This window comes from Cucurbita pepo, chromosome 8, assembly GCF_057944985.1.
Source record: "Cucurbita pepo subsp. pepo isolate OVF chromosome 8, ASM5794498v1, whole genome shotgun sequence".
In the NCBI taxonomy this organism is placed as follows: Eukaryota; Viridiplantae; Streptophyta; class Magnoliopsida; order Cucurbitales; family Cucurbitaceae; genus Cucurbita; species Cucurbita pepo.
In genome coordinates this window covers 930,708-954,948 of record NC_141805.1, presented here as the reverse complement: position 1 = coordinate 954,948, position 24,241 = coordinate 930,708, and the positions used below count along the sequence as shown (strand labels likewise).

General features: G+C 37.7%; 3 protein-coding genes, 1 long non-coding RNA gene, 3 other non-coding genes and 1 pseudogene across 9 annotated transcripts; 4 read left to right on the top strand and 4 right to left on the bottom strand.

Moving 5' to 3' along the window:
- Positions 1-456: 456 nt before the first annotated feature.
- HCF107 (high chlorophyll fluorescent 107) lies at positions 457-5,102 on the bottom strand. Its single transcript, XM_023685014.2, has 8 exons — positions 4,518-5,102; positions 4,210-4,353; positions 2,979-3,284; positions 2,807-2,866; positions 2,461-2,706; positions 2,241-2,351; positions 1,115-1,291; positions 457-1,036 (listed from the first exon to the last, which is right to left on the bottom strand). The coding sequence occupies exons 1-8, from the start codon at positions 5,001-5,003 to the stop codon at positions 662-664; spliced, it is 1,905 nt and encodes a 634-aa protein (XP_023540782.1). The 5' UTR covers positions 5,004-5,102; the 3' UTR covers positions 457-661.
- Positions 5,103-6,580: 1,478 nt separating this feature from the next.
- Positions 6,581-7,177, top strand: LOC111801049 (dirigent protein 11 pseudogene; annotated as a pseudogene).
- A 903-nt stretch (positions 7,178-8,080) lies between these two features.
- Positions 8,081-14,326, top strand: LOC111801045 (phytochrome B). Of its 2 annotated transcripts, XM_023685011.2 has the most exons (5): positions 8,081-8,731; positions 9,152-10,645; positions 10,709-11,522; positions 12,547-12,840; positions 13,860-14,326. In XM_023685011.2, exons 1-5 carry the CDS (start codon positions 8,560-8,562, stop codon positions 14,077-14,079), a joined length of 2,994 nt encoding a protein of 997 aa, XP_023540779.1. In that variant the 5' UTR covers positions 8,081-8,559; the 3' UTR covers positions 14,080-14,326. The 2 variants fall into 2 exon arrangements, with proteins under 2 accessions (XP_023540779.1, XP_023540778.1); XM_023685010.2 differs by having other exon boundaries at positions 8,081-10,645.
- Positions 14,327-14,975: 649 nt separating this feature from the next.
- Positions 14,976-22,314, top strand: LOC111801047 (uncharacterized). 2 transcript variants are annotated; one of them, XM_023685013.2, is made up of 16 exons: positions 14,976-15,357; positions 16,064-16,258; positions 17,326-17,400; positions 17,542-17,709; positions 17,983-18,146; positions 18,661-18,879; positions 19,045-19,171; positions 19,363-19,551; positions 19,745-19,831; positions 19,925-20,079; positions 20,244-20,363; positions 21,047-21,272; positions 21,430-21,489; positions 21,560-21,733; positions 21,811-21,920; positions 22,001-22,314. In XM_023685013.2, the coding sequence occupies exons 1-16, from the start codon at positions 15,160-15,162 to the stop codon at positions 22,164-22,166; spliced, it is 2,433 nt and encodes an 810-aa protein (XP_023540781.1). In that variant the 5' UTR covers positions 14,976-15,159; the 3' UTR covers positions 22,167-22,314. The 2 variants fall into 2 exon arrangements, with proteins under 2 accessions (XP_023540781.1, XP_023540780.1); XM_023685012.2 differs by having other exon boundaries at positions 19,745-19,843.
- A 989-nt stretch (positions 22,315-23,303) lies between these two features.
- LOC147791354 (uncharacterized) lies at positions 23,304-24,041 on the bottom strand. Its single transcript, XR_015422175.1, has 2 exons — positions 23,806-24,041; positions 23,304-23,482 (listed from the first exon to the last, which is right to left on the bottom strand). It is a non-coding gene; the product is annotated as an uncharacterized LOC147791354 (long non-coding RNA).
- Positions 23,402-23,487, bottom strand: LOC111801239 (small nucleolar RNA snoR118). Its single transcript, XR_002816114.1, has one exon. It is a non-coding gene; the product is annotated as a small nucleolar RNA snoR118 (small nucleolar RNA).
- Positions 23,588-23,662, bottom strand: LOC111801230 (small nucleolar RNA R66). The gene has a single exon (XR_002816105.1). It is a non-coding gene; the product is annotated as a small nucleolar RNA R66 (small nucleolar RNA).
- Positions 24,042-24,159: 118 nt separating the features above from the next.
- TRNAR-UCU (transfer RNA arginine (anticodon UCU)) lies at positions 24,160-24,232 on the top strand. The gene has a single exon. It is a non-coding gene; the product is annotated as a tRNA-Arg (tRNA).
- The last annotated feature ends 9 nt before the right edge of the window (positions 24,233-24,241 follow it).

The following is a 24,241-nucleotide window of genomic DNA, read 5'->3' as shown; positions in this document are numbered from 1 at the left end:
CCTTATGAGACATCTGAAAAAATTGGAACGACACAAAAAAGATTAGGCCCCCATGCAAGGATGACACACACAAGAAATGGTATCATAGTCGTACCGGGTAGAGTACTAACGAGGACGTTGGATCCCTAAGGGGGTGGATTGTGAGATCCCATATCGGATAGAGAATGGAACGAAACCTTATTTGTATTAGTGTAAAAACCATTTCCTAGTAGACACGTTTTAAAACCTTTAGAAGAAACTCGAAATGGAAAACCCAAAGAAAACAATAGTGAGTTTGGATTGTTACATGGATAGTATGTTAAAAAATTAGGTTGATTCGATTCAACCATGTCGATCCTGAAAAAAATCATGAAGCTACCTAACTATTTTTCATTTATTTAAAATTAACTAAACTAAAATAAGTTGATTCAATCTAATCTGTATCCTCAAACCATTAAGAAGCACTAGAGATCAGACTCAGAGAACATCAAGAATTATAAACTTACAAAGTTATTTACATTATGGCTTCTTTTAGACATGTAGAACTCCATCAAAGAAGTGTTTTCTTCCTTGATCCCTGCAGCTATAATAACAACTTTATGAATGAGGGAAGCTTAGACGTACAAAACATTTGTTCCATTAAGAACCTTGTTTTCTCTGGAATGAACTATAAGATCGATCCTCAAGTAGATGAAGATGCTGTTCTTTGGCTCTCTGAAACAGCCATTTCTGGTCTGTTTTCTGATCTCATTTGACTTCTTTGATACTTAAATCTTTTGGGTCGAGTTGTTTCGAGTTGAATTTCGAGTTTCGACGTGTCTATCGACAACTTTTTCATCATAAAGGCATCCAAATCAAACCCAGTTTCACTGTCAGCCACACTAGAGGAGGCAGCCGAGTCGTCTAATGAGGCGTTTCTAGCGCCTACATCTGCTACTCTTGACATGGCGAAGGGGTCTTGCTCCAGCTTCAACAGCCTCTTTATGCTATCAAGTGCTGGGTCAATAACGTCTAAGATCCCCATAACCCACGAGGCATCATCCACAACTTCTGTTCTCTGTTGCAACACAGCCTTCATTTACTTACCAATGGTTCAGAAAAACTAACTCAAATTTCAAAAAATTAAGGTTCTGACCTGCTGGAAGTATAGATTTCGAATTTCCTCCGCTCGGATTGCGTTCCCTTGATCATCTTCCAGTGCTGCCCAGGTCATCCATGTTACATAACTCTGAGAGTTTATGCTTAGAGAGGATCTATATAATCTTCTAGCTGCTGATAGGTTGCCTGCTCTCTGTTCTAGAACACCCCAAGCCTGTATTAAAGCAATCAAAGTAAGTAATATTTTGATTCCAAGCCTGAATTAAAGGTTCTCGAACTTTGATAACAAAATTAGAACATAACTCCAACAAGTATTCCTATCATTTTCTACTTCCTTCTACCATTCATCCATCTTGTGTCTGTCTGTACGACAGCCCACTGCTAGTCCATTTTGGCCCGTTATGTATCGCTATCAACTTTACGGTTTTAAAGCGTGTTTGCTAGGGAAAGGTAGAATGCTTCGTTCTTCTCTCCAACTAATGTGGGATCTCACAATCCACCCTTCTTGGGGGCCAGTGTCCTTGCTGGCACACTGTCCAATAACCTGGCTATGATACCATTTGTAACAGTCCAAGCCCACCGCTAACAAATTTTGTCCACTTTGGCCCGTTACATATCGTCGTTAGTCTTACGGTTTTAAAATGTGTCTCTCACAATCCTCCCTCTTGGGAGTCCAACGTCTTTGTTGGCACACCGTTCAAAGAGGACAACATCTGCTAGTGGTGGGCTTGAACTGTTACAAATGGTATAAGAACCAGGTTTCAAACCATGTGCCATTGAGGTTACTGGGACTCCAAAGAGGGTGGACTGTGAGATCGCACATTAGTTGGAGAGGGGAACTAAGGATTCTTTATAAGAGTATGGAAACCTCTCCCTAACAGATGTGTTTTAAAACTATAAGGCTAACAGCGATATGTACTTGGGCTGTTACAAATGGAATCAAAGTCAGTCACCAGACAATGCGAAGCACTGGTCAAAGTAGGGCTAGATCCTCTCTATAGTAAACGCATTTAAAAATTTTGAAGGGAAGCCCAAGAGGGAAAGCCCAAAGAGGACAATATCTACTAATGGTGAGACCGTTACAATGTCAAAATCGGCCTGCTTTGGCCAACCATCCAAATTTTGAAACCAAATTTATAATTCAACAACTAGCATTTGTCTACCTGAAGGCATCGAGCTGCACTCTCACTAGCTGAGTCAATCAACAATGCTCTTTGATACAGCTCCCTTGCTTTCCCTATGTTACCTTCTTTCCATTCCATCCATCCCCAAGCCTGCATAAGCCATGGTTTAAGTTTTGTCAAGAAAAATGGAACCCCAACAAAAGATCTGATCAGAGTTTGAGTGGAAAATCCTTCTACAAGGGAATGGATATTAACATACAATCCACACTGGTTGGTGCTTGGGGTCCAGTTCAGATGCTCTCCTAAACAAAACTCGAGCCAGGCTTGCAGAGGAGTTCTTATACTCTAATAAACCAAGAGACTGAAGAAGAACAGGGTCTCTTGGATTTAGGACATGGCCTATCTTTAAAAGTTTCCTTCCCTTCTCGATATTTCCTATATTAGCTTCAAAGAGCCCCCATATGTGCCACGCAAACCTGTTCTTGGGGCTCGCCTGGATGGCTTTCTAGGTAACAAAGAAACAAATGAACTTGTTAATGAGGGAAATGAAAGGATCTACTAAGAACTCATCAACAGTTAAACAAGAAAAGGGAAATCAAAATCACCTCAAACAGTTGTCTAGCAAGAAGGTTGTTCTCCCGCTGCATCTCCAGCTGAGCCCATGCCTGCCATACCATGATCATGTCCAAATTACTGAGGGGATTTGGGAGATGAAAGTAATGATCAAATTTCAAAACAGAATCAGGGCAATGGAAAATGGGGTGTAAAAGAACTTACAAGCCAACTAGCACAGCTTTTGGGGTTGCACTTGGTAGCCTGCTTAAACAAATAACGCGCCTGCTCGTATCGATTCGATTTGGCTTCGAGCAGGGCGAGTGTTTGATAGATATACTCATTCCCACCACAGTATTTGAGGCCTTTGGCTAGTAGATTCCTGGCCTTCTTGAGGTTCCCCTGCTTTAGCTCTAGCACAGCCCAGCCATGCCATGCGGCAATGTGCTTCTTGTTGGCTACTGTGGCTGCATCAAAGAGCTCTCTTGCTTTCCTGATATTCCCCATCCTGCTCTCCAGAACAGCCCAGCACTATATCAAGTGTGCAATTAGTGGCTAAGATTTGAGAAGATGTAACATAAACCTGTTTCCAAATATTTCATTATAGCCCCAATTCAGCTTGTTTTTTTTTTGGTCTATCAAGGGGTAAGCGGGTCGGTTTCGGTTGGCTTCCTTGACCAAGACTGCTTATGAATTGGTGTATTAGTTTTACACAAAATGATTTTTTTTTTTCACACTCCACTCTACTCGTCTTCAAGACAGCCCTACTCCGCTTCGAGAGACAACAAGGGTTTTAAGTCCCTAAATTTAGCATATAACCGGTTGAAGATTGTTGAGAGGGAGTTCCACATTAGCTAATAAAGAGGACGATTAATGGATTTATAAGTAAGGAATACATCTCCATTAGCATGAGATCTTTTGAGGCACCTAAAAGCAAATCCATGAGAACGTATGCTCAAAGTGGACAATATCATACTATTGTGGAAGTTCGTGATTCTTAACATGGTATCATAATCATGCCCTTAACTTAGTTATGTCAATAGAATCCTCAAATGTCGAACAAAGGGAGTACTTTGTTCGAGGGCTCCAGAGAAAGGAGTCGAGCCTCAATTAAGGAGAGGCTGTTCAAGAGCTCTATAGGTCTCAGGGAAGGCTCTATGGTGTATTTTGTTCGAGAGAGGATTGTTGGGAGGGAATCCCACATTGGCTAATTAAGAAGACGATCCTGGATTTATAAGTAAGGAATACATCTCCATTGGTATGATGCCTTTTGGGAGAAACCAAAAGTAAAACTATGAGAGATTATGCTTAAAGTGGATAATATCATACAAGTATAGAGAGTCGTGGTTCCTAACATAACTTTGAATCAACCTTCAATCAAGAGCTTATTATTACTGCCATCAGGAAAAACTAGAGAGATAACTTTGGGCTCATAAAAGGCAGGATTCAAACTGACCTGCCAAATGTAGGAGTTCTCGCCTTGGGTGGCTTGGCAGCCTCTCTCATACACAGCTCTGGCGTCGGCTGCTTTCATTTGCTTGCTCAACATCTTCCCCAATGCTACGTATGCCCGCCCATCCTCCGGCCATTTATCTATACACTTTCCCAACCAAATCACGCGCTAAATTCAGCCCCAATATTTTATTATAAAAAAATGCTTCTTACTTTTTGAATTTCATATATGATAGAACCAAAAACTAAATTTGTGAAGTTACGAAGGATTAAGATTAATAAAGGAATCCTAAATTTCTGAGAGAAAAATACCTTCTGAAGGACTTGCCGTGCTTCATCATACAGAAAATTCCTCGCCATCATCTTCGCTTTGTACAACGCCAAATCCAAATTGATAATCAGCGGCCTTTCTAGGGCACTCGAATCCACCCGATTCTCCGGTTCAAATATCGGCATCTTCTTCGCAATCTCCGCTAGCCCTAGTTCTATCACCGAAGAACTCTCATCTTCCGCCTCCTCGCCGTCGCCGGAATCTTCACCGGTAAACTCCATTACCGGCCGCCGAACTCTAAGAACCTCCTCCGACGCCTCTCTGTTCTCGCCGTCCAACGACCGATCGGAGGAGAGAACCGCCGTCGAGGACTCCCTCGAAGAACAGCAAACGGAGAGGGAGCTCGGAGCGAAATGGAGAGGTATAATCAAATTTTTGCATCTGTATTTCGAGAGATTGTTCGGATTTTGAGATGAAGAGAACAGATTGAAGCTTGTGGTTGAAGGAGATGAAGAGAAGACTTGCATTTTTTTTTTTTTTTTTCTTTTTTTCTCTCTGGAATTTGTTCAACGGATTCAGCTCTGTGATTTTGCTTTCGTACGTGCTCTGGAGAAGAAGAAGAGTGATGGGAAATTACGTTTCTGCCCTTCACGTAGTACCGTCTGTACGCCTTTCTAAAGTGGAAGACTTGAAAGGGTATATTCGGGATTCTGGTGGCTAAATGTGACTGGTGTGAGCTTGTCCACGTGGCAGTTAGTGGAGTGGCTGTGCACTTTAATCCTTTGAGGTAGATTTTATACCACGTGGAGGAATTTTGTTGGTTGATTTTGTGGATATTTGATATTCTGCAGATAAATATCCGATACCGAGTTGGGAGCGATTCTTCGTAAAAGCTGGTACTGAGTCACCATCGAGTCAATGAAATTCTTGCATACGTGGCATTGTCTCCTTATCTTATTATTACCTATCTTTTTTTTTTTTTAAATCCAAACTAAAATTTTAAAATTAAGACCAATTTCGTAACTATTTTATTTTTTATTTTTAAAAAATTTGTTAACTTTTCTTGTCGTTTCTCCATAATATATATTTTTATTTATTTTTAAAATAATTGAACTCTTAATTAAAGTCTAAAAATAAAAATAAAAAACAAATTTTTTATTTTTTTAGTTGTCAAATTTTAGATTAAATTTTTAAAAATATATATAAATAATAGATAATAGAATAATTAAACAAATTCTTATAAATGGTATTTATAAGCCTAATTAAAAAAAAAATAGAATAAAACCTATAAAAATAGTTTCTCGAAAAAAATACTTCGGAACACGACACTTCACAATGGTATGATATTATACACTTTGAGCATAAGCTCTCGTGGTTTTGTTTTGGGTTTCCCCAAAATGGCTTACCGTCAAAAGAATACGACTCTTCACAATGGTACGTTATTATACACTTTGAGCATAAGCTCTTGTGGTTTTGCTTTGGGTTTCCCCAAAATGGCTTACTGTCAAAAGAACACGACTCTTTACAATGGTATGATATTATAATAAGCTCTCATGGTTTTGCTTTGGGTTTCATCAAAATGCCTCACACCGGAGATGTATTCATTGATTATAAATTCATGATCATTCCCTAAATCAGTCGACGTGGGACTCTCATCCAACACCTCTCATCAAACAAAGTACGTTCTCCCCTTAATCGAACTAAGCTTTTTTATCTCTACTAAATTGACGTTTTTTTTTTTAAGTTGAACCAAACTCAGATCAAGAAAAAAATATCCACTCTGTCTCTACTAAATCGAAGCTTTTTAAAGTCAACCAAGCTCGGATCCTTAACCGAGGTCATATAAGCTTAGCGAATCTCTCATTTTGTCATTTAATTTGTATTATTTTAGAGAGAGAGAGAGAGATAAAAGGTGACAAAACAAAAAACGCCAAAAGTAAAGCCAAATTATGCACTTAAACAATTGAAAACAGAGCACTTGAAAGAAGTAGAAGTGAACAAACAGAGTTTCCAAAGCATCAAAATGATCAAACCAGAGGAATATTCACCAAAAAAGAGAACAAAAAAATTGAATGATAAACAAACAAACAAACCTTCCATCTTCAATTTCAGATCGATCAAATCAATGGCGATTTCAAATCTCCTCACCTTCACGAACTCCCTCCTCCTCGCGATCCTCGCGATCCTCGCGATCCTGTGCTCCAATGGCTTCCCGAACCTCTTCAAGCCCCAATCGAACCAGACGAACATCGTCATCTACGTCCACGACTACTTCACCGGAGAAGACGCATCGGCGATCGCAGTCGGCGGCAGAAAAGGATCGGAATCGAACGTTCTGGAGTTCGGAACCCTAATCGTGGTCGACGATCCGGTGACGGAAGGGCCGAGGATCGACTCGAGAGAGATCGGAAGGGCGCAAGGTATGTACATAAACTCTCAATCGGACGGAAAAGGACTGTATATGGTATTCTCGGTGATTTTCACCGGCGGCGAGTTCAGAGGGAGTAGTTTGGAGATTCAGGGCTCGGATTTGTTCACGTTGAAGGAAAGGGAATTTGGAGTGGTTTCCGGAACCGGTTTTTTCCGGTTCGTTAAGGGGTTTGGGATTATGCAAACCGAGAATATGGATTTGGTTCATTTGAGAGCTGTTATTAAACTCAATATTACAGTAAAACACTATTGACCGTAATTAGTTGAGCTATGTTCATATCTCTTTCTTTCCTTTGAATTTTATTAAAAAAATTATTTTAATTTATCGAGTTTTACTAAAATATGATATTTAGATAATATATTTTAATAATTAGTTAAGAAGTATATTTTAGATATATGTAAAGGATTTGATTATGAGAGTATACTTTATCTTATTTACAAAATTTATTTAATTATATATTTTCCATCTTTTTTAGTTATTAATCGATAGTTTGGATCCTATTTAAACGGTTATAAACGAAGATCAGACTTTCGATCCTATTTCCATTTTTATTTCTCGTTCTTAACGGGTTTGAATAATTATCCTAATGGTTCTTAAGCTAAGTTGTCGGTCAGTTGCTTAATACAAAATGATAGTGAATTTAATTTTTTAAATTATGTATAATTTATTATTATTATTTTAAGCTCGGTTCCTCAAAATAAGTGTTATTTTATTTTATTTTTATTTTCACTCGAAATGATAGTTTTACTCATTGTTAGAGGTTTATCGCAGTGGTTGATAGTGGACAGTAATTATTGAAATAGTAAATTGATCCTTAAATATTTAAAATCAAAATTTTTTAATAGATTTACATTAAAGATTAGAATAAAATAAAATATAATTTAATTATAAATTTAATGGTTATACTTATCAAACCATATAATAATTAAATGAGTTAAAATTTCAATTTTATTTATTGACATTTTTAACATTTAAATTAAATTGTTTATAAAACTATTTATGATAACTTTATTAGCAAAAGTTGAAGCTTATAATTTAAGCCAAAAAGAAATTAGTTCAATTTTTAAAGAATAAAAGTGGAATTTAAAAAGCTGTTAATTATTACCAGCTTTTCTCTTTAATTTCAGTTATATATATTATAAATAAATAATAAAATAAAATAAACACCGACTTTTCAGCTTCCATGGATTTCACAAGCACACAGCTCTGTCGATGAACAGAGAGGCGAGAGAAGCCACAGAGAGAATGGAGAGAGAGAAAGCAGCAGAGAAGAAAAAGAGTCCTCGAAGAACAAATTAGGATTTTCTTCTCCTTTTTCGGTATATATATATATATATATATATATATATATATATATATGTATATATGTATTTCAAATACTGAAACAACACTCCGGTTTTGCTAGTTCGTTCTTTTTACGTACGACTGAAAGCTCTCAATTCGTCAAGTTTTTTTTTTAAGCACCTAGTGATGAGAGTTTTGTTGTTTTCATTTCTATGAACTGATTTTGATTTTGTGAATTTTGATCTCTTGTTCTTCGTCGGAGAATCGTGCTTTCTCAGCTCCGGCGCCGCTGTGTACTGAATTGAGTATCCATGGTTAGGATTTGAGGAATTTGTGAAAGTTAGTGGAAGTAAATCGCCGTCTGAAAAATGGTTTCGAGTAATCGGGGGACGAATTCGCATCAGCAACAAGCAGAGTCCTCGAACACGAACACGAACACGAACACGAGCCATATGCGATCTAATCGTACAGAATCCATCAGCAAAGCCGTAGCGCAGTACACCATCGATGCTCGTCTTCACGCAGTGTTTGAACAGTCAGGTGAGTCCGGTAAATCTTTTGACTACTCACAATCTATTAGAACTTCGACACAATCTGTGCCGGAGCAGCAAATTACTGCTTATTTATCGATGATTCAAAGGGGCGGCCATATCCAGCCCTTTGGATGTATGATAGCCATCGATGAGGCAAATTTTCGGGTTATTGCTTATAGTGAAAACACTAGGGAATTGCTTGGTCTTACTCCTCAATCAGTGCCAAATCTTGAAAAGATAGAGATTCTCACAATTGGAACTGATGTACGGAACTTGTTCACTTCCAATAGTGCAATTTTGCTTGAGAAAGCATTTGGGGCTCGAGAAATCACTTTGTTAAACCCTGTTTGGGTTCATTCTAAGAATTCTTTGAAGCCATTTTATGCTATTTTGCATAGGATTGATGTCGGAATTGTGATTGATTTAGAGCCAGCAAGAACGGAGGATCCTGCCCTTTCTATTGCTGGGGCAGTCCAATCGCAAAAGCTTGCAGTGCGTGCAATTTCTAAGCTACAAGCACTCCCTGGTGGAGATATTAAACTGTTGTGTGATACTGTGGTTGAGAGTGTTAGGGAGCTTACTGGATACGATCGAGTTATGGTGTATAAGTTTCACGAAGACGAGCACGGTGAGGTTGTCGCTGAAAGCAAGAGGCCTGACTTAGAGCCATACATTGGATTGCATTATCCTTCTACTGATATTCCTCAGGCATCGAGGTTTTTGTTTAAGCAAAACCGTGTTAGAATGATTGTCGATTGCCATGCTTCTCCAGTTCGTGTAATTCAGGCTGCAGGGCTTATGCAACCTCTTTGCTTAGTGGGTTCGACTCTTCGTGCTCCCCATGGCTGTCATTCTCAGTATATGGCCAATATGGGCTCCATTTCGTCGTTAGCAATGGCGGTTGTTATCAATAATAACGACGACGAAGCTATTGGTGGGCGAAGTTCAACGAGGCTTTGGGGTTTGGTTGTTTGCCACCATACTTCGGCTCGGTGTATTCCGTTCCCTCTCCGGTATGCATGTGAGTTTCTAATGCAAGCATTTGGACTTCAACTTAATATGGAATTGCAATTGGCTTCACAGATGTCTGAGAAACATGTTTTGAGAACTCAAACTCTTTTATGTGACATGCTTCTTCGTGATTCCCCAACTGGCATTATTACTCAGAGTCCAAGCATCATGGACTTAGTAAAGTGTGATGGGGCAGCTCTTTACTATCAAGGGAAGTATTACCCTCTAGGCGTGACGCCAACCGAAGCCCAAATAAAGGACGTCGTGGAATGGTTGCTAGCTTTCCATGGCGATTCAACTGGTTTAAGTACAGACAGCTTGGCCGATGCTGGCTATCCAGGGGCAGCCTTGCTTGGTGGTGCAGTTTGTGGAATGGATGTTGCCTATATCACCAAAAGGGATTTTCTCTTCTGGTTCCGATCGCACACAGGAAAAGAGATCAAGTGGGGCGGCGCAAAGCATCACCCAGCGGATAAGGACGATGGTCAAAGAATGCATCCACGTTCTTCGTTCAAGGCATTTCTAGAAGTAGTAAAATCGCGTAGTTTACCGTGGGAGACTGCAGAAATGGATGCTATTCACTCATTGCAGCTTATTCTTCGAGATTCATTCAAGGATAACGCTGCAATCAATTCGAAAACAGTTGTGCATCCTCAACTAGGGGATCTCAACTTGCAAGGGATCGATGAGCTCAGCTTGGTTGCTAGAGAAATGGTCAGGTTGATCGAGACTGCAACTGCTCCAATCTTTGCTGTAGATGTCGACAGCTGTATCAATGGATGGAACACTAAGATAGCAGAGTTGACTGGGCTTGCAGTCGAGGAAGCTATGGGGAAATCCCTAGTTCGTGATCTCGTGTATAAAGAATCTGAAGAAATAGTCGACAAACTCGTTTCCCGGGCTTTAAAAGGTAGGTAGCTCAGTTACTTATGGAGCTTTTTTGGTCTATATTATAGTTGTTTTATAAATGCAGGTGAAGAAGAAAAGAATATAGAGATAAAAATGAAGACATTTGGGCGAGATCCAGATGATCAAAGACAGCCAATTTTTGTGGCTGTCAATGCTTGTTCTAGCAGGGACTACACTGATAACATAGTAGGCGTTTGTTTTGTTGGTCAAGATCTTACCTGCCAAAAAGTGTTCATGGACAAATTTATTAGCATACAATGTGATTATAAAGCCATTGTTCATAGTCCCAGTCCTCTTATCCCTCCAATATTCGCTTCGGACGACAATACGTGTTGCTCGGAATGGAATACCGCCATGGAAAACCTCACCGGATGGTCCAGAGAAGACATAATTGGAAAAATGCTAGTAGGGGAGGTTTTTGGAGATTGTTGTAGACTGAAGGGGCCAGATGAATTGACCAAATTCATGATTGTCTTGCACGGTGCAATTGGAGGGAAGAACAATGAAAAATTCCCCTTTTCTTTTTATGACAAAAAGGGGAAATATGTGCAGGCTCTGTTGACAGCAAATAAGAGGATGAATATGGAGGGGCAGATTGTTGGAGCTTTCTGCTTTGTTCAGATTGCCAGTCTTGAATTGCAGCAAACTCTTAGAATGCAGAGGCAACAGGAGAAGAACCGGTTTGTAAGGATGAAAGAGCTGGCTTACATTTGCCAGGAAGTGAAGAGTCCTTTGAGTGGTATACGCTTTACTAACTCGCTTCTGGAGGCTACGGATTTGAGTGAAGACCAGAAGCAGTTTCTGGAGACCAGTGTTTCTTGTGAAAAGCAGATGTTAAAGATTATAGAAGATATGGATTTGGAAAGTATTGATGATGGGTGAGTTGTTCTTTAACAATTATCTGTCTATTATCGCGAGGTTTTATGTCACTTGAAGAGGGGAACAAAACATTCCTTATAAGGGTGTGGAGACCTCTCCCTAGTAGACGCGTTTTAAAACTGTGAGGCTGACGGTGATATGTAACGGCCCAAAGTGGATAACATTTGTTAGCGGTGGGCTTGGGCTATTACGAATGGTATCAGAGCCAGACACCGGGCAGTGTGTCAGTGAGGACACTGGCCCCCACGAGGGGGTGGATTGTGAGGTCCCACATTGGTTGGAGAGGGGAACGAAACATTCCTTATAAGGGTGTGGTAGCCTCTCCCTAGTAGACGCGTTTTAAAGGCATGAGGCTGACGACGATACATAAAGGGCCAAAACGGATTATATCTGCTAGCAGTGGGTTTGGGCTCTTACAAATGGTATCAGAGCTAGACATCGGGTGGTGTGCCAGCGAGGACGCTGGCCCCCAAGAGGGGTGGATTGTGAGGCCTCACATCGATTGGAGAGGGGAACAAAACATTTCATTTCTTATAAGGGTGTGGAAATCTCTCCCTAGTAGACGCATTTTAAAACCGTGAGGTTGATGATGATATGTAAGGAGCCAAAACGGACAGTATCTGCTAGCGGTGGGCTTGGGCTGTTACAAATGATATCAGAGTCAGACACCGAGCGGTGTGCCAGTGGAGACGCTGGCCCCTAAGAGGGGGTGGATTGTGAGATCCCACATCAGTTGGAAGGGGAACGAAACATTTCTTATAAGGGTGTGGAAAACTCTCCCTAGTAGACGCATTTTAAAACCATGAGACTGACAACCATATGTAAGAGGCCAAAGCGGACAATATCGGCTAGCAGTGGGCTTAGATGGTTACAATCATAGTAATTTTTATGCTAAATTGTTTATTTTAGGCTCGATCTTGCTACCTTTCTCCCCTGCTTTTTTGGATTTATGTAAACCATTCTCATTTGGCAATAACATGTCTCGAGAAGAGTAGCTAATTTTCTGATTTGTTTTGGAATCAGTACAATGGAGATTGAGAAGGGGGAGTTCTTACTGGGAAGTGTTATTAATGCTGTTGTTAGTCAAGCGATGTTACTACTCAGAGAAAGAAACTTACAACTGGTTCGTGATATACCAGAAGAAGTAAAGACTATGGCTGTATATGGCGATCAAGTGAGAATTCAACAGGTCTTAGCTGATTTCTTGTTGAACATGGTGCGTTACGCACCGTCTCCGGAAGGCTGGGTAGAATTACGTGTCTGTCCATTCCTGAAGCAAAACTCGGATCGACTTCGTCTCGCACGCACCGAATTCAGGTACTTTAATGTTCAATCATTCTTCCCAATATGTTTGAGCTGAAGATATTGGAAGTTGAACAAAAAGAACATGATGTAGATGTTAAAAATCACGAACCTCTACAATGGTATGATATTGTTCACTTCGAGCATAAATTCTCGTGGCTTTGCTTTTGGTTTCCCCAACAAGCCTCATACCAATGGAGATGGTATTACTTACTTATAAACCCGTGATCTTTCCTTAATTAGCCAATGTGGGACTCCCTCCCAACAATTCTTCTCTCGAACAAAGTATACCATAGAGTCTCGAGCAATCTCCCCTTAATCGAGGCTCGACTCCGTTTTTTGGAGCCCTCAAACACAATACACCATTTGTTCGACACTTAGGTCACTTTTGACTACATTTTCGAGGCTAGCCTCCCCTGAGACCTATGTAGTCCTCGAACAACCCCCCCTAATCGAGATTTGACTCTTTTTTTTGGAGCCCTTGAACAAAATACATCATTTGTTCGACACTTGAGTCACTTTTGACTATTCCTTCTAGGCTAGCCTCCCCTGAGGCCTATAGAGTCCTCGAACAACCTCCTCTTAATCAAGGCTCGACTCCTCCCCTCAAGCAAAATATACCCTTTGTTCGACACTTGAGTCACTTTTGACTACACCTTCGAGGTTCACAACTTCGTTGTTCGACATTTGAGGATTCTATTGACGTGGCTAAGTTAAGGGCATGACTCTGATACCATGTTGGGAATCACGAACCCTCCACAATGGTGTGATATTGTCCACTTTGAGCATAAACTCTCGTAACTTTGCTTTTAGTTTCCCCAAAAGGCCTCGTACCAATGGAGATAGTATTCTTTTACTTATAAATCAACGATCTTTTCCTTATAAATCAACGATCTTTTCCTTAATTAGCCATCGAACTCCCACTCAACAGTCCTTAATAGTTTAATAGTAAATGCATAGTTATTATGTTTCCTTGTTTCAACAATAGCATTAGTTCCATAAGCAAATGGCTAACATATGTTACTATGATGAAGGATTGTATGCCCTGGGGAAGGTCTACCTCCTGAGTTGATACAGGACATGTTTCACAGTGGGCGATGGGCGACTCAAGAAGGATTAGGGTTGAGCATGTGCAGAAAGATTCTGAAGCTCATGAATGGTGAAGTCCAATACATCAGAGAATCTGAAAGATGTTATTTCTCGATCACTCTCGAACTCCCTTTAACAGAGAGAGCCCTCGGCGACATCGGTTAGCTTTTTTGACCATATACTCGTGTAGTTTTCCAGCCATTGTTTATGAGCAAAGCTCCGAGCATACACGTCGTCGTCGTCGAAGCCATGTGATATAATTGGTAGGTGAATAAAGATTGTTTATGCTTGTGTTTATGTACATCACAACTTTGGGTAGATTATTTTTGCTTAGGTTTTGTAAAGTGGATAATTTGTTTTTTTTGTTTTTTTTTTAATAAATATTTTATGAGTATTTAAGCTTTTTAAAGTACATTATGTGGTCAATAAAAATATATTAGTTAAATTAAAATAATATATAAAAGTACAAAAAAGGTTAAAAAGTTAATAATTAATTAATTTTAGAGCCATTATAATAATAAATAGAAGAGATTTTTTTTGTTCACTCAGACAAATATTTTAAAAAATAATTTATTATTATTATTATTTTAATTACAAACTCCAAACGACCCACCTTATATAAATCTAAATTTAATAAAAAGAAAATGTCAATTTATCTAAATTCACAAGATTTTTTTTTTTTTTTGGTGAAAATGTAAAAATTATGTTATAATAGTTCATTAAAGCATAATATTGGTAAAGTTAATTAATTAAATTATTTTTACTAGTTTTTTAAATAATTTTTTTAAAAATATTTTAGAAAGTTAAATTGATAATATTTTGTTTATGTTAACTTTATATTTGATTTATTTGCATAAATAAATTTATTTATATTTGTTCATTCAGTCAATTTTATTTTATAAAATAATTACCGGAAGAAAATTAAATAGAGAAATATATTTAAAGTTTTTTTTTTTAATATTTATTATTAAAAAAAAAAAAAGTTGCATTGTAAATACAATTTAATATAAAGTTTTTATTATTTCGATTAAATAACCAATATATAAATAATCTCGACGAATTTTCTCAGTTCAGTTCGCGTCCACTGGCTCTGCTGCTGATCAATTATCTATCCTCCAATTCTAACATTTGATCGTCAATTTCTTGATTTTCTTTCATGTTTATGGAGACGTAATCGCAGCGTCAATCGCAAACCGAGCAGTCAAAGAAGAAAGGATTCGGGAATTGCAGTTGATTCTCAGTTCCATGGCTGCAGAATTGAACTCAAGCTTATTATTATATGGTTGTGTTTTTGTTTTCGTATTGCTTGCAGTTCCATTGGAGTCGGAAGCTCAAGCTTTCAGGAGAGATCTGGGACACCCTCACTGGCATCACGGAGCCTTCCATACCGTCCGAGATAGTGTTCGACATGATGTTCGTCGCATGCTTCATTCACGAGCTGAGGTATTTCTCTTGCTGTATATTCTTCCATACCATGATTCCGCATCCTTGATTCTGTAATCGTTTACTCGAATGAAATGCAGTGGCCATGATTAGATTATCTTTGTCGCGCTCGCTATTGAACGACGTTAGAATGATTAGGAGGAATAGAGAGTTTCAGATTTGCGCGTTATGTGCTCTCTCTCTCTTCTTTCCTCCTCAGTGTTTTCGATTGAAGGCATTATTGCTGTCGATCAAACTCGAGTACGTACAATCTTTGGCTATCATGGAGGAATGCTGTTCATGGAATCGAGCTATGGACTCACATTTGAATCCATTTGTCGAATTGTGGGAAGGTTATCCTCGTTGATAGGTCTGCATTGTTGTTATCCTTTGTAAGGGAGTAGCGGTGACCTTGATCATCTTTTGTGATCTTATGATCATGCTTCGGTAGTCTTGACTTGTTTATTTTAGTCCTTTGACATCAGCATGGATTGACCTATACCTCTTAGTGAGTTTCGACGTGTAAGGACTTGTAATTTTTCGTTAACTTTTTATTGCTAGTTGCCTTGGTTCTTCATAACTTGTGAACTATGAAATATTATGATGCATATTACCCATTTACAAAAATAGCTAAAAAATTAGAACATGTTTGATTATGATTGACAAACTCATTTCAATGTATAGGTTCTCTACTGCTCATGTAGAAACTAATAAAAGCATTACACAGGTTCCCTTTCAGGTTCCACTTGAAGTGAACATTATCCTTATTGGTTTAAATGGCGATGGAGCCTACCGGTACTTCGTAGATTCACACAAGCTACAAGAGTTTCTTAGAGACTGCTTCCCGTCTCATAGGCCATCATGTCTCGAGACTGGCGAGCCCATTGACATTGAACATCATATCGTATATAATGCATTTCCTGTAAGTTTCATTTTTATTTTGTTAAGTAACTCACACTCTTACAAGACTTTGATTTATATTTATTAGACTATAGCTCCCTTTGCACTTGACTTCATGTTTTTGAACTGATAACTTCCCGAAAGTTATATCTTTATTTTTATTGATTAAATACAAGCATGCTTGGTAAGTCCTACTTCCATTGTAACATATTTCATCTTTTAGGGTCTTTTCCCTATCCATTATATTTAGCATGGTCTGCCAAAATTAGCATAGGTACCACTAGAGTGCTTTCTACGCCTAGATAGACCATGAACTAGATCAGAACCATTCTTAACGTGTCCATAAGAAGTGATCCCATTTTCTTTCATCATTTGGGTAGAGATCAAAGGTCTTGAACAACGGATGATAGGAATACCAGTTATAGTTCCTGTTATCCGAAAAGGAATCCTTCCCGTGATTATTTTCCCACTTCCATTTTCCTCCCCTTTACATCAAGTGGTTGTTATAGAGATAGAAATAGTCATAGATAATTATGTGATGATATACTTCCAAATGGGATAAGATAATTCATACTCAAATGGAGGAGGTCATAGAGAAACTCTTTTTATTTCTTTCTTTTGAACTTAGTGAAGAACCTCATCTCCTTTGTCAAGGACAAAAAAGTGGGGATTCATTGAGAAAAATGAAAGAGATACAAGACCGTACAATAAACAACTCAACAAAAAACAAAAGGTTGAGAGGGAGTCGAAAAACAACTGTAGAACTCCAATCCAACCAAATCAAACTAGGATTATAATTACAAAAGAGCCTATCAATTGACGCCCACAAGGAGACATTAAAACTAGCCCCCTTCATAACCCCCTCACACGATTTTTCCGCCTCTCTAAACATCCTGTTATTCTCTCAAAATCTAGATACCCCAAACAATTGCAAAAAAACTAGTTCGCCACTTCACTTTGCTTTTCTCTCAGAAGGCATAAATAAATCTGCTTGCACTCATCAATTTGAAATGATACTTTTCTTAATGAATATTGTATTTTTGTACAAAAAGCTCTTTAGTTTAGCTACTATATTTTGCACTGCTACAGGCAGGTCAGGCTGAATTGATAGCTCTTGAGAAAGCGCTGAAGGAGACCATGATTCCTGCTGGAACTGCAAGAGAGGTGCAAATAAAGCTTTGTGCTGCTATTTTCTTCTTCTTCTTCCTCTTTTTTTATTTTTTTTTAATTTTTTTTTAAATATTCTTTTATATGTAGTTTTGGGGAAGTTTGTTAACATTTATTTTTGTACACATACATTTCCAGACTGATTTTGGAAGGGATGTTCCTTTGTTTGAGGTTGAAGCAACAGCAGTTGAACCTGTGTTTCAGAAGTTATATTCCTATATATTTGACACGGAGAATGAGGGATATGCTACTGCTGAGAGGGATAGACTAATGCCAATTGCCATATTTCTTGTCAACTTTGATAAGGTTTGGTGACTTTGTCTGCATCAAAACTTTCAATACAAATTTTAGGTGACTTTGTCTCCTTGAGAAAGCATAAATTTTTCAATAAATTTTACATTTAATATTCTTGTCTCTGTCAGATGAAGTGCTTTTTTCTTTCTTTTTATTTTCCTCTGTTGTCTCATGGAACATCCTTTTTATTTGTTTGTGAAGATCTACCGTCCTTAAAAAAATTTCTTTCTACTGTCATCCTTTGTTGCTTTAGTTTCATTTTGTGTTTTACCGTCTCTTTAACAGGTCAGAATGGACCCCAGACATAAAGAAATTGATCTTGATAGTTTAATGCATGGGAAACTTGACCAGCTAAATGAGGAAGATATGAAAAAACAAGAAGGAGATTACATTTATCGTTATCGATATGATGGAGGAGGAGCTACTCAAGTTTGGCTGGGCTCTGGCAGGTATTGTTTGAAAGTTCCCTGATTTGGATAACTATGGTTTGTTTTTAGATATATTTGGGGAGTCTTGCTGTTTCTATGTGGTTTCATTGCAAATTGTAATAAATTAATGGTTAAATTTAATTTTATTTATGTGTTTTGAGTGGTTAAGAGAACTATCATTAAACACAGACAAGCTTAGTGGAAGTTACTAAGTTGTGATTGTTAATGTTATTCACACGCTTTCAGTGATTGATGTTAATAGTGGAGCTAAGTGGAGTGCTTAATTTTATTTCTCAAGTGGTTGAATCCATATCATTAGACCTACTGTGATCACTGCCACTGGTATCGTAATGAAGGCTGATCACTGTGGTGGTAGGTCAGCTTGTCTTTGAGCCCAACCAGTGTAATTGTTTTTTATTTCTTTGATGATGGAATGTGCATATGTTAATCTTTTCTTTGTTGTTCAACATTGTAACTAGAGCTCTCTTATGTTATTACAGTTCTTTTAGGGTCTAACATTCTGTGTTGTATTCAGATATGCTGTGATTGATCTCTCAGCTGGCCCATGTACATATGGAAAAATTGAAACTGAAGAAGGAAGCGTCAGTTCTAGAACTCTACCACGATTGAGGAACGTGCTATTTCCAAGAGGATTTGGTGCAGCTACTGATCATTCTACCCATGATAATTTTTTGGGGCAACTTGCTGCCCTAGTATCAACCACTATTGAACATGTCATTGCCCCGGATGTCAGGTTCTCTCATTTCATCCATTTCATTTTATGTTTCCTAGTCTATTAGTTTTGTTGCCTGCATACTGCAGAAGGCTAGACCCTAGAGAAGAACTGGCTCACATGGAGTAGGAGTACTGATGGAACTTGATGAATAGTGTCTTATTCTTATTTATTCCTTGTGTGTAGGTTTGAAACTGTCGATATGATGACAAGGTTGCTTATACCTATAATTGTCTTGCAAAATCATAATCGATACAATATTATGGAGAAAGGCTACAATTACAGTATAAATGTTGAAGCAATTGAGGCAGAGGTAAGACCCTTGCATTGAATATGGTATAAAGTTCTACGAATGATGATGCTAAAACTTTTATTTATCTGAGTTATAAATGGTAACAAAGTTATTCATTGTACTAATACGGAATGTTAACATCCTCTACATTTGGGTTTATGGTTTGATATAGAACACAAACCTCTTCATGTAAGTGTTTCACGTTATTTCAGGTTAAAAAGATGGTTCATGCTGGGCAAGAAGTAGTGATAATTGGTGGTGCACATTTATTACATCGTCATGAAAAGCTGGCCATAGCTGTTTCAAAAGCAATGCGAAGCCATTCCCTACAGGAAACAAAGAATGATGGTCGTTTTCATGTTCATACCAAGACGTATTTGGATGGAGCTATCCTTAGAGAAGTAATTGTTGTGTTTTTATCAATACAAAACTTGACCATTTTGTTTACCTGATATTGATATTGTTCAGGGAATTCAATCTACTATATGGTTTACATGGACTAGTTAAGTAGCATCCATGTAACAGCGTGACCATTGGACATTTTTAGCATTCTCGTTGATGCTATTCAGTGAATAATTGGTTAATTTGTTTCAGGAAATGGAAAGGTCCGCTGATGTGCTTGCTGCAGGTTTGCTTGAGGTGGCTGATCCATCTTTATCTGATAAATTTTTCCTTCGTCAGGTTAGCATAAAGGTTTGTTGTTAGTATATTGTGTGGATTGAAATACTTCACCAGTGAACTTTAGTTAATGATCTATATTTTGGCGTCTAACAGCACTGGATGGATGACAGTGATGTTTCAATTGATTCAGTACTGAAACACAAACCTCACTGGGCTACATATCAAGCAAAATTTAGCAAGAAGGTGAAGAAAACCGAAAAAAAGCCGGGGGATTTGCATCGAACTTATGGAACTAGGATACTTCCAGTGTAAGCAACTCAAACTCAGGTTATAAAAGAGGGTTTTGAGAGGGAGAACGGGAGAAGTGTAAGGATTAAAATCAGCTTTAATCTTGATGACTTGAATATTTTACTATTTTGACATTTAATAGTCATTAAGATCCAAGTTCATGCCATCGTTTCCTTTTTTTCAGTTTTGTCCTATCATTGGCTGACGTTGATTCAAGACTCATGATGGAGGATGACAGCCTAGTTTATGCAAGCAAAAATGTTGTCATAGTACTCGAGCATCAAAATGAGAAGATACCTTTGAGGTGAGTGAAAACTTACATCATTGATGAATGCAAGTAAATCCACAATCATCTTATTAGTTTACAGAGTGAAATCATTTACACAAACCTTCCTGTACGTATTCTTGTGAATTCCTGTTTGAACTGCTGGTAAATTGAAAATAGAAATACAACGAAAAATGTTTCTCACCATAAGTCATATGATTACCGATAGATTAAAAATTACTCTAGAACGCATCGTTGATTGTTTTTCTTCTTCCTCTTATATGACTGGTTTAGACTGTCCCAATGTTTGTAGCAGTGGTCTCATTGAAGTCCGTGTATAGTTTACCCTCATGGAAGGTTTTAGACTATTTTGGTACCTTCAAAATGCTTAGTCTAAGCTTGCTCGACTTCTTAGGCATATAGATAACCATTTGGTTTTTGAAAATTGTATTTGTTTTCTCATCAATTCTCTTCAACGAGTTTCATCTTTCTTGACAAAACATTTGAATTCTTAACTAAATTCCAAAAACAGAAACAAAAACAAATGTATGCTGAGCCCCGTATAAACAGTTAGTTTGGTGCTTCATCGGTCCTCAACCAACTTCTCTAGCTGTGTAGTATTAGCATGCCGTTTGTGAAGTAGGGAACTTGGTGAGTTCTCTTTCCTTTTTTACGACAGTCGACTCATTTTCAATGTAGCTCAAGTGTGTTTTTTGGTGTAGATATGTTTCCGAAACACACAGAAGATATGCCGATCCATCGCAGGCACAACGTCATATATTGGCTGGGCTTGCTTCAGCTGTTGGTGGGTTGACTGCACCTTATGAGAGAGCTTCTCATGTTCATGAGAGGGCAGTTGTAAATTGGCTCTGGGCAGCTGGTTGTCATCCATTTGGTCCATTCTCGAACACGTCTCAAGTCAGTCAAATGCTACAAGATGTTGCATTGGTAAGAACAACTTATGTATCTCCAAAGTCCTATGGCCCTTAAGGCCATCGAACATGATTGGCGTTTGAGAGATAATTTGCCCAGCCTTTTCTCATTTACTGCTATCATTGCAATTTGCTGAATCATGTTTCCCGTTTTCGACCTCCTTCCCCGACAGAGGAACATAATATATGCACGTGTAGATTCAGCTCTTCACCGAGTCCGAGATACATCAGAGGTAACCTAATTTACATCTGACATTCTAATCTTGGATGAATTCGGTTTGATCATTGTTTATTTGGTATCAGGCTGTCCAATCCTTTGCAGCAGAACATCTAAAAACTCCACTTGGCGAACCAGTAAAAGGAAAGAAGAACAAGACAACAACCGACGTATGGTTGGAGAAGTTCTTTAAAAGAACCACCAACTTGCCCGAACCATTTCCCCACGAATTAGTCGAACGACTCGAGAAATACTTGGACGTAAGTCGCTTAACATGTCAATGATACTACTTTCAGTAACCAAAAGCTCTAAACATTATAACCGATTCATAAAACAGAACCTCGAAGAACAGCTCGTGGATCTGTCGTCGCTATTATACGACCATCATTTAGAAGATGCAGATTGGAACAGCTCGGAAATATTCCAGAGCTCCATTTTTACGCAGCAGTAAGCTACAATGGTTTTAGAGTTTTGTTGAATTGTAGCATATAGGGTTCATAATAATATGATGTGTGTGGATGGTGTAGGTACGTGGATTATGTGTTGATCGAAGAGAGGGAGAAGATGAAGTGCTGCAGCATTCAGTATAAATACCCAGTGGAGTCGTCTCAGAATTACATGTATGGAGGAATTCTTCTAGCTGGGTTTGTAGTTTACTTTCTTGTCATCTTCTTTTCATCACCAGCCCACTAACTAACACTATTTATAATATATTAACACGACTCTCAACCAATAAGAACTTAGATAATGATTTTCTTTCACTTAATTTGAACACATTTAATTCCCCATTTACGTGGTCTTTGATGCAAAAAAAATAATATAAATTTTATACTTATAATCATATCCTCTTCGTTATACTTGTAATTAATGCAATTTTATTTAGACCATATTTGTTATAGGAAATGAGAAATTTACATGACTATTGATAAGGGCTAAGAAAGCTCTATACAAAACATGATTAAATTTCATGGCATCAAATTGAGTGTAAACTACGTAAATCAATCAATAGTGAAGGATCAATTATAAATAAATCGAAAACATATGGCGTTGAAATTGAAGGATCAATTATAAATAAATCGAAAACATATGGCGTTGAAATTGAAGGATCAATTATAAATAAATCGGAAACATATGGCGTTAAAAGTGAAGGATCAATTATAAATAAATCGGAAACATATGGCGTTGAAAGTGAAGGGAAGGATTAATTATAAATAAATCACAAACCTATGGCGTTGAAAGTGAAGGGAAGGATTAATTATAAATAAATTGAAATCAATTATAAATCAATCAGAAACATATGGCGTTGAAAGTGAAGGATCAATTATAAATAAATAAATAAATCAATCAGAAACATATGGCGATGAATCAATCAAAAACATATGGCGATGAAAGTGAAAGACGGCGATGAAAGTGAAAGATCAATTATAAATAAATAAATAAATCGGAAACATATGGCGTGAAGGATCAATTATAAATAAATCGAAAATTGCACAATTAATGGGATCAAATATAAATTGGATCAATTATAAATAAATAAGGGCAGGATCAATTGGATCAATAATAAATAAATAGATCGGAAACATAGGGGTTGTCGAGAAATCTAAATGAAAGATGGGTTCAAAAATAGGTTCAATCTATGTTAAGATTCTCAAGAAATATTATAGTTGAGATTTACGCTCGCCCAAACTACCAAACAACACAAATTTTCAATTGAGTTTATTTAAAATAATTTTTCATTATGAATAAAAAAATCTAAAATCATTTTTCACACATTTCAAATCATAAGATTCTTGAACTATACTGAATCGAAACAATTGTAATTGGTAAATCTAAAAAACAAACAAGAAAACTTGATTCACCAAAATAATATGATTACAATTATAGTTTAAAGAAAAAATATGATTAATTAACAGATTTAGTAAATATGGAGATCAGACATGGTTTTCTAGGCCGCATTATCCATCAAATGAAGCTTTTGCATCTCCTCAGAGCCCAGTGCATGTTCATCACTTCAAATCAACAAGCAAAACCAAAATGAAGAGCTTAAAATCCACAAGAAATGTTGAAAAACAAAAAACAAAACCAAAAATAGACTATCGGTTCTCAAAGATGGACTCCTCAGATAATATGCTTGTGATTGTCATCAAAATTAGACTATCAGTTCTCAAAGATTTCATGCCATCACAGGAGCCGCATAGAGAGAGAGAGAGAGAGAGAGAGAGAGCAGATTCAAAATACAAAAGCACAGGAACACAGATCAACAATTCATAGCAAAGGCTTCTCAGAATGAAACCAAAATAATAAAACGAAGCAAGTAGCAACAAACGATTACGAAGAATAATGGAATAGCGAAGATATTTAGCAGGCTTTAATTCACTGCGCCCGGGCGAATATCGAAGGCGAAGTAACTCAACATTCCTGCAACAAATTTCTGCCTCTCCATCCACAGGATACGAAATCTCCACTAATTCATGAAAGAATTAATGGATTCATCGTCAGAGGCATTGAAATGGATGCAAAATCAAAATGATGAAAACTCAAGAAACAGATGAGAAGGCTTCGCACTTCCGGAGAAAATTGGAATCACTTGAGGTAGTACTACCGTTATTTATAGGAGTGTGAGTCAAAATTAGGGTTCAATTTATAAATACGATAAATAAAATTATCTGAATGATAATAACAATAAGCGCCCATGGCCTAATGGATAAGGCGTCTGACTTCTAATCAGGCGATTGTGGGTTCGAGTCCCACTGGGCGTGCTATTTTTT

Excerpts from the sequence above, each read along its gene's own strand:
- HCF107 (XM_023685014.2), bottom strand. The coding sequence starts at position 5,003 with ATGCAAGTCTTCTCTTCATCTCCTTCAACCACAAGCTTCAATCTGTTC. Across the intron at positions 2,707-2,806 it reads TTGCTAGACAACTGTTTGAG|AAAGCCATCCAGGCGAGCCC; the intron begins GTGATTTTGATT and ends TTTGTTACCTAG. Across the intron at positions 1,292-2,240 it reads GTGCAGCTCGATGCCTTCAG|GCTTGGGGTGTTCTAGAACA; the intron begins GTAGACAAATGC and ends GCTTTAATACAG.
- LOC111801045 (XM_023685010.2), top strand. The coding sequence starts at position 8,560 with ATGGTTTCGAGTAATCGGGGGACGAATTCGCATCAGCAACAAGCAGAG. Across the intron at positions 10,646-10,708 it reads CGTTTCCCGGGCTTTAAAAG|GTGAAGAAGAAAAGAATATA; the intron begins GTAGGTAGCTCA and ends TTATAAATGCAG. Across the intron at positions 11,523-12,546 it reads TTGGAAAGTATTGATGATGG|TACAATGGAGATTGAGAAGG; the intron begins GTGAGTTGTTCT and ends TTTTGGAATCAG.
- LOC111801047 (XM_023685012.2), top strand. The coding sequence starts at position 15,160 with ATGGCTGCAGAATTGAACTCAAGCTTATTATTATATGGTTGTGTTTTT. Across the intron at positions 17,401-17,541 it reads CTGCTGGAACTGCAAGAGAG|ACTGATTTTGGAAGGGATGT; the intron begins GTGCAAATAAAG and ends ATACATTTCCAG. Across the intron at positions 21,273-21,429 it reads TGCTACAAGATGTTGCATTG|AGGAACATAATATATGCACG; the intron begins GTAAGAACAACT and ends CTTCCCCGACAG.